Below are 12,285 nucleotides of genomic sequence, written 5' to 3'. Positions count from 1 at the left end.
AGAGATGGGGTAGTCATTAAAAAATCATGTTAACCACTATTATTGAACACGGAATGATGGGATTTGTTAAGCACATTTGTACTCCTGAACTTATTTAGGCTTGCCATAACAAAGGGGTTGAATACTTATTGATTCAAGACATTTCATCTTTCCAATATTTTCTACAAACAGAATTCCTATTTGACATGATGTGGTATCGTGTGTAGATACAAAATCTAAATTCAGGCTGTAACACAACAAAATGTGGAAAAAGTCAAGGGGTGTGAATATATTCTGAAGGCACCGCATATATTGTTTGTTTACATTTACCTTGTTCACAAACATTGAGGTAAAAAAGCTTACATTTTGGGTTCTGATGGGGTACGACAGTTGAAATAAGCTCATGAGGCATTTATAAATGATATTCTTCAAGAACCGATAGGTACATATCATTAATTTATAAGTCCAAAAATGTATGTAGCAACTGAAGATTGACCCTTTAAACACTAATGGTATTTACTAAATTGATGGTTTATATTTAGCATAATGCTTTACAGATTTGTTATTCTATATATATATATATATATATATATATATATATATATATATATATCACCATTGGCTCACCATTGGCTCTGTTTAATAATCTTATTTGATTATTTTATATATGTTAGATGTGATAAGGCCACACAGAGGGCCAGAGATAATTACAGGCACCTGTGATAATCTGAAGTACCCAAAAAGGCCACTAGATGTCATGTGATAAAATTCCACAAAATCCTTGAAAGTTACAAAAATTCTGGCAGTTTACTGGTAAACTTTGAAAGTTACCAGTAATATACCCTCCATTTGCCACCTTAGTGTGTCCACTCTAGCATTACTGTATACAAATCATTTCTTGCCTCCACACATTTTATTCTGCCATGATAAACGGTGCTGCCCCTCTTCACATAATAGTACAGATAGGCCAGGCAGCACTGAGTTCTAACCTCCCTCCCAGCCTCCCATCCTCTCCCTCTCTGTCTGGAAGAAAAAGTACACCTGTTCTGGGGAGATAAGCCAGAAGGAAAAAAATGGTAGCTACTTCAGATTCTAAACAGTTTTTTCTCTACTCCTGTCTGTTAGGAAAGTAAAGTTGAAGAGAATGTGAGAGTACAGACAGAGGAAAATCCGCAACGAGGGAGCAAAGTGAGGTTTAAGAGCATTATCTAGAGTCTAGACACTCAATAAACAGGGCAAAATGCTACTCTTGTCACCAATATGAATATGAATCCACCGCTAAGATAAGGTGTTTTTATTGTGCATTGTAGCCCTATATTTGTCATTCTTAAAACACTACGTATATGGGTGTGTATGTACAACCCCTATATGGCATATGGAGCGAAATAACACCAAGCCAACGGCCATGTATTTATCACAGAACGGGTTAAGGCTCATTGAAGTGTTGCGCTCCTCCTTCTTTCTCCAGATTGTGCAGGACATGCAAAGGAGTCAAACACTTTCAAGCTTCAATAGGAAGCATCCAAATGCATTTCCATTCCCTCTCAACCCCATCTATCTGCGGTGTTGTCATGTATTCATAGAATCCTTCAGCCTGGACTTGTACACCAGGGGTTTAGAAGAATTGAGAATATCAATATCCCCAGTCCTCAGTCTCACTCTTATCCCTGGTCAAACCAAATGATTCAGCATTCAGCAGGCTCATTCATGCTGCCTGCTGCCTAGCTAAACTCACTGTTTATTATCTGTGCATAGTCACTTTACCCCTACCTACATGTAAAAATGACTTTGACTAACCTATACATTCCGCACATTGATTCGGTACCCCCTGTATATACTGTAGCCTCATTGCTGTTCTTGTATTGTGTTTTTTTTATTTTTTACTTTAGTTTATTTAGTAAATATTTTCTGAACTCTGCGCATGTGACAAATCAAATTGGATTTGATACAGCGATAAATGTGATATGGTGTCCATCACAAATCAACAGGTGTCGACACTGACCCTAACATCACGATGACTCGTGTGGTTCATCAGGCCATATACGAGTGACATGTTTATCATGGATGACACAAACTGGAACATAACACCACACCAGCCCGGGACCTGGCCCAGAACAGGACGGCGTGGAGAGACAAATGGCCAAGGAGCTAGCAAAGATTAGTGAGAGAGTGAGTGTCCACCATAAACCTATAGACTCACGTGATGGTGTCAATCATGTCCAGGCCCATCTCCACACAGCAGTGGGCATGGTCAGTCTTGGGCTGGGTCAGACCTGACACACAGTAGTAACAGTCTCCCAGGATCTTTATACGCCTACAATGGTTCTCCTGTCAATCAAAGGGCGGGGGGGGGGGGGGGGGGGGGGGGGGAGAGAGAGAGAGAGAGAGAGATTTCTGATATTCAGAGCAATATTGAGACAGACACAGACAGTGTAGGGGGGACTAGACACATAAAGTGCATTCATTTCTAAACGGTTGAACAGATTTGTATGAAAACACCCTCAAATAAAAAGGTGACATTCTGTACTGTGACCTCGTAAAAAAAACATTCAATTTCAAATCCCAAATGCTGAAGTATAGAGCCAAATCATATTCAAACCCTCTCTATCCAATATCCATTCGCCTAAACCCTTCAGGGCACATAGTGTATTTTAACATCAAGAAACTCCGCCCATCTGAATTAGGGCTTGTGCATTCATACATGCAGTAATGTGCAAATTCTCTATAACATACAGTATGTAACAGTTTTGCTTCCATCCCTCTCCTTGCCCCAACCTGGGCTTGAACCAGGGACCCAGCAAGCCTCCCACGAAGCAGCGTTGCCTATCGCTCCACTAAAGTCACAACCCTTGCAAAGCAAGGGACACAACTACTTCAAGCTCCCAGAACGAGTGAAGTCACCGATTGAACCGCTACTAGCACGCACCGCTAATTCGCTAGCCATTTCACACCAGTTACACATACATCCTGTAGGCTACCACAGGCTACAGCTGTACACACTAATGTGAACTTTGCAAGAGGTACTGTACAGTACAAATCCAACTTAAAAAAAAGGAAATGAGTCTGAGTGCAGAAGCATAACGGTCCCCACTCCATCATATCATCGGGTCAGTGTTGTAGAAGAGAGTAGATGTGTGGCCCGGGGTGGTATAGCTGTCTAAGCCGCTTCCTGTGGAGCGTGAGTACCACTGCCAGCCGAGGTCCAAATCCAAGCCCACTGCTCTTTCAGCACTCTCTCTCTATCAAAATAAACATACAAATCACAACAACAATAAATAAGTGTGAATGTCTACGACGTGGAGCAACGCTGCCTGGCGTGATGTGAGGCTCTGCTCTGGGATGAAAGGAGCTGTGGAATTTGTAACCCATCCTTAGGGATCAGTGAGCCACAGAGTTCACAGTGAGCTATGGGTTGGTGGGCCGAGCTGCTAGCGGGTGATAACATCACCCGGGCTCCCATTGTTACTTCATGGAAGAGATGTGATTTTGGGCTGAGCAAAGCATGTGAACTGAAAGACTCATAGCTACGCGGTGTGCACAATAGATGCTCTATTTTAACGTGCAAGTCCATTGGTGTTGAGAGAGCTTGTTAGCAGCATAAAATACAGTTTCCTTCACATTATGTTACATACAGGCTACACTCGCGTTGTTATTGCTCAGTAGTACTGAGGGCATATTTCTTTCAAGTCAGATATATATTGATAAAGATATTGTCTTAAATTAAAAATATATATTACAATAATTTGAAAGGAAATTCTGTCTTTTGATATGAGCTTAAATGCCATGGTGAATGACAACAATATTAAGGGGACAACTCTGGTTCGTCTTACACTGATAAAATGAACTGCTTTGTAACACCAAAACTAGTGGCAACTGAGTGTCCACCAATGCGAAGGAGTCGAAACCTTAACTTTTCTGGAGTATTAAAACACATCATCCTGAGATGTTTTGAAACATTATATGGTGTGTGGTAACACCACTTAAAACCTCTACAGGATCGGTGGGTCCCCCACGGGATGGAGTAACAACAAAAAAGTAACAACAAAATTTCCCAGGACACAGACATATCTGATATTGCAGAAAGCTTAAATTCTTGTTAATCTAACTGCACTGTCCAATTTAAAGTAGCTATTACAGTGAAAAAAGACCATGCTCTTGTTTGAGAAGAGTGCACAGTTATGAACTTGAAAATGTATTAATAAACCAATTAGCCACATTTGGGCAGTCTTGACACAACATTTTGAACAGAAATGCAATGGTTCATTGGATCAGTCTAAAACTTTGCACATACACTGATACCATCTAGTGGCCAAAATCTAAATTGCGCATGGGCTGGAATAATATATTATGGCATTTTTCTTGCATTTCAAAGATGAACATTAATTTAACATTTCCACAAATGTCAAAGTGTTTCCTTTCAAATTGTATCAACAATATGCATATCCTTGCTACAGGCAGTTAGAGTTGGGTATGTAATTTTAGGCGAAAATTGAAAAAAAAAAGGTCCGGATCCTTAAGAGGTTTAAATGAAGTGTTGTTCAACACCTTGCCAGGGAATCCTGTCTAGTGGAGAATTAGATCACTTGTTCTGGTGTATTTTCATGTTTAACATTGATATGTATAGTGCATCTGGAAAGTATTCAGAGCCCTTCACTTTTTCCACATTTTGTTACATTACAGCCTTTTTGAAAAATGAATTAAATTATTTCATATCTACAAACTAAACCCCATAATGACAAAGCAAAAACTGGGTTTAAGAAAAAAATACCTTATTTACATAAGTATTCAGGCCCTTTGCTATGAGACTCGAAACAGCTCAGATGCATCCTGTTTCCATTGATAATCCTTGAGATGTTTCTACAATGTGATTGGAGTCCACCTGTGGTAAATTCAACTGATTGGATATGATTTGGAAAGGCACACATCTGTCTATATAAAGGTCCCTCAGTGCATGTCAAACCAAACCATGAGGTCGAAGGAATTGTCCGTAGAGTTCCGAGACAGGATTGTGTCGAGGCACAGATCTGGGGAAGGGTACAAAAACATTTCTGCAGCATTGAATGCCCCAAGAACACAATGGCCTCCATCATTCTTAAATGGAATAAGTTTGAAATCTCCAAGACACTTCCTAGAGCTGGCCACCCGGCCAAACTGAGCAATCGGGGGCCAAGGGTCTTGGTCAGGGAGGTGACCAAGAACCCGATGGTCACTATGACAGAGCTCCAGAGTTCCTCTGTGGAAATGGGAGAAACACTTTGAGAAACTCTGGGAGATGTATGTCTATCTCAGGTCTCTGCTCCCCACACTCTCCCCTTACTGTGTATCCTGATTGAGGACACTCTCATTTCTCTTTGATTCTGATGTGTCTTTCACAAAGCATCTATTTAATGACGTTGATGGGGACAGATATTTTTGGAGCACCTCAAATCTCTAGAGTTCCTCTGTGGAGATGGGAGAACCTTCCAGTAGGCCAACAAACTCTGCAGCACTCCACCAATCAGGCCTTTATGGTTGCCACTCCACAGTAAAAGGCACATGACAGCCGGCTTGGAGTCTGCCTAAAAGCACCTAAAGAACTCTCAGACCATGAGAAACAAGACTCTCAGGTCTGATGAAACCAAGATTTAATTATTTGGCCTCAATACCAAGCGTCACGTCTGGAGGAAACCTGGCACCATCCCAACTGTGAAGCATGGTGGTAGCAGCATCATGCTGTGGGGATGTTTTTCAGTGGCATGGACTGGGAGACGAGTCAGGATCGAGGTAAAGATTAACAGAGCAAAGTACAGAGAGATCCTTGATGAACACCTGCTCCAGAGTGCTCAGGACCTCAGACTGGGGCGAAGTTTCACCTTCCAACAGGACAACGACCTTAAGCACACAGCCAAGACAACACAGGCGTGGCTTCGGGACAAGTTTCCTTGAGAGGCCCAGCCAGAGCCTGGACTTGAATCTGATAGCACATCTCTGGAGAGACCTGAAAATAGCTGTGCAGCGACGCTCCCAATCCAACCTGACAGAGTTTGAAAGGATCTGCAGAGAAGAATGGGAGAAACTTCCCAAATACAGGTGTGCCAAGCTTGTAGCGTCTCACCCAAAAAGATGCAAGGCTGTAATCGCTGCCAAAGGTGATTCAACAAAGTATTGAGTAAAGGGTCTGAATACTTATGGAAATAAACATTTTTTTTTGTTGGTTTTTTATACATTTGAAAAAAAAATGGTAAAACCTGTTTTGCTTTGTCATTATGGAGTTTTGTGTGTAGATTGATGAGAAAAAACAAACAATTGAATCAATTTTAGAATAAGGCTGTAACATAACAACATGTGGGAAAAGTGAAGGCGTCTGAATACTTTCTGAATGCTCTGTATATGATAATTTAATTTTCCAGTTTAACCCATGTTTGGCAGGCATTGTTGCACAGTGCTCCGTCTACCAGCGGTAACTAGAGGTTGTATAGCAAGCATTGCAGGATACTTAAGTTTAAAAAATCATTTAAATGACTTGCATTCATTTTCTTGTAAATATACAGCACCAGCAAAAGTCCAGACACACCTACTCATTACAGGGTTTTTCTTTATTTTTTACTATTTTCTCCATTGTAAAATAATAGTGAAGACATCAAACCTACAGTTGAAGTCGGAAGTTTACATACACTTCGGTTGGAGTCATTAAAACGTGTTTTTCAACCACTCCACAACTTTCTTCTCCACAACAAACTATAGCATTGGCAAGTCAGTTAGGACATCTACTTTGTGCATGATACAAGTATTTTTTCCCAACAATTGTTTACAGACAGATTATTTCACTTATAATGTCACGGTGAGTGAATGAGGACCCAAAAGCGAATTAACTTAACAGAGCTTCTTTAATAACCAAACATAGGTAGGTTCAGACAGACCGGCAGATTCCGACAGGACAGGACAAGGTTACAGCAAACATGACGATAGTCTGGTTCAGGCATGAAACACAACAAACAAGAATCCGACAAAGACAGGAGCAGAAACAGAGAGAGATATAGGGACCTAATCAGAGGGAAAAAGGGAACAGGTGGGAAACGGGGTGAATGGGTAGTTAGGAGGAGACAAGGAACAGCTGGGGGAAAGCGGGGGAGAAAAGGTAACCTAATACGACCAGCAGAGGGAGACAGGGTGAAAGGAAAGGACAGAAAGACACAACATGACAATACATGACAGTACCCCCCCACTCACCGAGCGCCTCCTGGCGCACTCGAGGAGGAAACCTGGCGGCAACGGAGGAAATCCTCGATCAGCGCACGGTCCAGCACGTCCCGAGAGGGAACCCAACTCCTCTCCTCAGGACCGTACCCCTCCCAATCTACGAGGTACTGGTGACCACGGCCCCGAGGACGCATGTCCAAAATCCTGCGGACCCTGTAGATGGGTGCGCCCTCGACAAGGATGGGGGGGGGGGGAAGACGAGCGGGGGCGCGAAGAACGGGCTTGATACAGGAGACATGGAAGACCGGGTGGACGCGACGAAGGTATCGCGGAAGAAGAAGTCGAACTGCGACAGGATTAATGACCCGAGAAATACGGAACGGACCAATGAACCGCGGGGTCAACTTGCGAGAAGCCGTCTTAAGGGGAAGGTTCTGAGTGGAGAGCCAAACTCTCTGACCGCGACAATATCTAGGACTCTTAGTTCTACGCTTATTAGCAGCCCTCACAGTCTGCGTCCTATAACGGCAAAGTGCAGACCTGACCCTCTTCCAGGTGCGCTCGCAACGTTGGACAAAAGCCTGAGCGGAGGGGACGCTGGACTCGGCGAACTGAGATGAGAACAGCGGAGGCTGGTACCCGAGGCTACTCTGAAAAGGAGATAGCCCGGTCGCAGACGAAGGAAGCGAGTTGTGGGCGTATTCTGCCCAGGGGAGCTGTTCTGACCAAGACGCAGGGTTGCGAAAAGAAAGACTGCGTAAGATGCGACCAATAGTCTGATTGGCCCGTTCTGCTTGACCGTTAGACTGGGGGTGAAAGCCGGAAGAGAGACTGACGGAAGCCCCAATCAAACGGCAAAACTCCCTCCAAAATTGAGACGTGAATTGCGGACCTCTGTCCGAAACGACGTCTGACGGAAGGCCATGAATTCTGAAAACATTCTCGATGATGATTTGTGCCGTCTCTTTAGCAGAAGGAAGCTTAGCAAGGGGAATGAAATGAGCCGCCTTAGAGAACCTATCGACAACCGTAAGAATAACAGTCTTCCCCGCTGACGAAGGCAGTCCGGTGACAAAATCTAAGGCGATGTGAGACCACGGTCGAGAGGGAATGGGAAGCGGCCTGAGACGGCCGGCAGGAGGAGAGTTACCGGACTTAGTCTGCGCGCAGACCGAACAAGCAGCCACGAAACGACGCGTGTCATGCTCCCGGGTGGGCCACCAAAAACGCTGGCGAATGGAAGCAAGCGTACCCCGAACGCCAGGGTGGCCGGCTAACTTGGCAGAGTGAGCCCACTGAAGAACGGCCAGACGAGTAGGAACGGGAACGAAAAGAAGGTTCCTAGGACAAGCGCGCGGCGACGGAGTGTGAGTGAGCGCTTGCTTTACCTGCCTCTCAATTCCCCAGACAGTCAACCCGACAACACGCCCCTCAGGGAGAATCCCCTCGGGGTCAGTGGAGGCTACTGAAGAACTGAAGAGACGAGATAAAGCATCAGGCTTGGTGTTCTTAGAGCCCGGACGATAAGAAATCACGAACTCGAAACGAGCGAAAAACAGCGCCCAACGCGCCTGACGCGCATTAAGTCGTTTGGCAGAACGGATGTACTCAAGGTTCCTATGGTCAGTCCAAACGACAAAAGGAACGGTCGCGCCCTCCAACCACTGTCGCCATTCGCCTAGGGCTAACCGGATGGCGAGCAGTTCGCGGTTTCCCACATCATAGTTACGTTCCGACGGCGACAGGCGATGAGAAAAATACGCGCATGGGTGGACCTTGTCGTCAGAGAGGGAGCGCTGAGAAAGAATGGCTCCCACGCCCACCTCTGACGCGTCAACCTCGACAACGAACTGTCTAGAGACGTCAGGTGTAACAAGGATAGGAGCGGATGTAAAACGATTCTTGAGGAGATCAAAAGCTCCCTGGGCGGAAACGGACCACTTAAAGCACGTCTTGACAGAAGTAAGGGCTGTGAGAGGAGCTGCCACCTGACCGAAATTACGGATGAAACGACGATAGAAGTTCGCGAAGCCGAGAAAGCGCTGCAGCTCGATGCGTGACTTAGGGGCGGGCCAATCAATGACAGCTTGGACCTTAGCGGGATCCATCTTAATGCCTTCAGCGGAAATAACAGAACCGAGAAATGTGACGGAGGAGGCATGAAAAGTGCACTTCTCAGCCTTCACAAAAAGACAATTCTCTAAAAGGCGCTGGAGGACACGTCGAACGTGCTGAACATGAATCTGGAGTGACGGTGAAAAAAATCAGGATATCGTCAAGGTAAACGAAAACAAAGATGTTCAGCATGTCTCTCAGGACATCATTGACTAATGCCTGAAAGACAGCTGGAGCGTTAGCGAGGCCGAAAGGAAGAACCCGGTATTCAAAGTGCCCTAACGGAGTGTTAAACGCCGTCTTCCACTCGTCCCCCTCCCTGATGCGCACGAGATGGTAAGCGTTACGAAGGTCCAACTTAGTGAAAAACCTGGCTCCCTGCAGGATCTCGAAGGCTGAAGACATAAGAGGAAGCGGATAACGATTCTTCACTGTTATGTCATTCAGCCCTCGATAATCTATGCAGGGGCGCAGAGACCCGTCCTTCTTCTTGACAAAAAAAAACCCCGCTCCGGCGGGAGAGGAGGAGGGGACTATGGTACCGGCGTCAAGAGCTACAGACAAATAATCCTCGAGAGCCTTACGTTCGGGAGCCGACAGAGAGTATAGTCTACCCCGGGGGGGAGTGGTTCCCGGAAGGAGATCAATACTACAATCATACGACCGGTGTGGAGGAAGAGAGGTGGCCCTGGACCGACTGAACACCGTGCGCAGATCGTGATATTCCTCCGGCACCCCTGTCAAATCACCAGGCTCCTCCTGTGAAGAAGAGACAGAGGAAACAGGAGGGATAGCAGACATTAAACATTTCACATGACAAGAGACGTTCCAGGAGAGGATAGAATTACTAGACCAATTAATGCAAGGATTATGACAAACTAGCCAGGGATGGCCCAAAACAACAGGTGTAAAAGGTGAACGAAAAATTAAAAAAGAAATGGTTTCGCTATGATTACCAGAAACAGTGAGGGTTAAAGGTAGCGTCTCACGCTGAATCCTGGGGAGAGGACTACCATCCAGGGCGAACAAGGCCGTGGACTCCCTTAACTGTCTGAGAGGAATGTCATGTTCCCGAGCCCAGGTCTCGTCCATAAAACAGCCCTCCGCCCCAGAGTCTATTAAGGCACTGCAGGAAGCTGACGAACCGGTCCAGCGTAGATGGACCGACAAGGTAGTGCAGGATCTTGAAGGAGAGACAGGAGTAGTAGCGCTCACCAGTAGCCCTCCGCTTACTGATGAGCTCTGGCTTTTACTGGACATGAAGTGACAAAATGACCAGCAGAACCGCAATAGAGACAGAGGCGGTTGGTGATTCTCCGTTCCCTCTCCTTAGTCGACATGCGGATACCTCCCAGCTGCATAGGCTCAGCTCCCGAGCCGGCAGAGGAAGATGGTAGTGATGCGGAGAGGGGGGCAACGGAGAGCGCGAGCTCCTTTCCACGAGCTCGGTGACGAAGATCAACCCGTCGCTCAATGCGAATAGCGAGTTCAATCAAGGAATCCACGCTGGAAGGAACCTCCCGGGAGAGAATCTCATCCTTTACCTCTGCGCGGAGACCCTCCAGAAGACGAGCGAGCAAGGCCGGCTCGTTCCAGCCACTGGAGGCAGCAAGAGTGCGAAACTCAATAGAGTAGTCAGTTATGGATCGATTGCCTTGACATAGGGAAGACAGGGCCCTGGAAGCCTCCTCCCCAAAAACAGATCGATCAAAAACCCGTATCATCTCCTCCTTAAAGTCCTGATACTGGTTAGTACACTCAGCCCTTGCCTCCCAGATTGCCGTGCCCCACTCACGAGCCCGTCCAGTAAGGAGAGATATGACGTAGGCGACACGAGCAGTGCTCCTGGAGTAAGTGTTGGGCTGGAGAGAAAACACAATATCACACTGGGTGAGGAACGAGCGGCATTCAGTGGGCTCCCCAGAGTAACACGGCGGGTTATTGATTCTGGGCTCCGGAGATTCGAAAGCCCTGGAAGTGGCCGGTGGCTCGAGGCGGAGATGGTGAACCTGTTCTGTGAGGTTGGAGACTTGGGTGGCCAGGGTCTCAACGGCATGTCGAGCAGCAGACAATTCCTGCTCGTGTCTGCCTAGCATCGCTCCCTGGATCTCGACGGCTGAGTGGAGAGGATCCGAAGTCGCTGGGTCCATTCTTGGTCGGATTCTTCTGTCACGGTGAGTGAATGAGGACCCAAAAGCGAATTAACTTAACAGAGCTTCTTTAATAACCAAACATAGGTAGGTTCAGACAGACCGGCAGATTCCGACAGGACAGGACAAGGTTACAGCAAACATGACGATAGTCTGGTTCAGGCATGAAACACAACAAACAAGAATCCGACAAAGACAGGAGCAGAAACAGAGAGAGATATAGGGACCTAATCAGAGGGAAAAAGGGAACAGGTGGGAAACGGGGTGAATGGGTAGTTAGGAGGAGACAAGGAACAGCTGGGGGAAAGCGGGGGAGAAAAGGTAACCTAATACGACCAGCAGAGGGAGACAGGGTGAAAGGAAAGGACAGAAAGACACAACATGACAATACATGACATATAATTCACGGTATCACAATTCCAGTGGGTCAGAAGTTTACATACACTGAGTTGACTGTGCCTTTAAACAGCTTGGAAAATTCCAGAAAATGATGTCATGGCTTTAGAGGCTTCTGATAGGCTAATTGACATCATTTGAGTCAATTGGAGGTGTACCTGTGGATGTATTTTGAGGCCAACCTTCAAACTCAGTGCCTCTCTGATTGACATCATGGGAGGAAAAAAGAAATAAGCCAAGACCTCAAAAAAAATGTTGTAGACCTCCACAACTCTGGTTCATCCTTGGGAGCAATTTCCAAACGCCTGAAGGTACCATGTTCATCTGTACAAACAATAGTACGCAAGTATAAACACCATGGGACCACGCAGCCATCCTACCGCTCAGGAAGGATACGCATTCTGTCTCCTAGAGATTAACGTACTTTGGTGTGAAAAATGCGAATCAATCCCAGAACAATGGCAAA

General features: G+C 45.9%; 1 protein-coding gene across 2 annotated transcripts in view; it reads right to left on the bottom strand.

The window, feature by feature from the left end:
* LOC110508629 (adenylate cyclase type 1) overlaps positions 1-12,285 on the bottom strand; it is a 65,005-nt gene that overhangs the window by 29,307 nt on the left and 23,413 nt on the right. For both annotated transcript variants that reach the window (XM_021589285.2, XM_036966419.1), the window contains exon 5: positions 2,180-2,307. In XM_021589285.2, the coding sequence (XP_021444960.2) occupies positions 2,180-2,307 (128 nt within the window). The remainder of the gene's footprint in view (positions 1-2,179; positions 2,308-12,285) is intronic.

Source organism: Oncorhynchus mykiss, chromosome 28 (genome assembly GCF_013265735.2).
Source record: "Oncorhynchus mykiss isolate Arlee chromosome 28, USDA_OmykA_1.1, whole genome shotgun sequence".
Classification (NCBI taxonomy): Eukaryota; Metazoa; Chordata; class Actinopteri; order Salmoniformes; family Salmonidae; genus Oncorhynchus; species Oncorhynchus mykiss.
The sequence above is the reverse complement of the archived record's forward strand: the minus strand, read 5'-3'. Positions and strand labels throughout refer to the sequence as shown.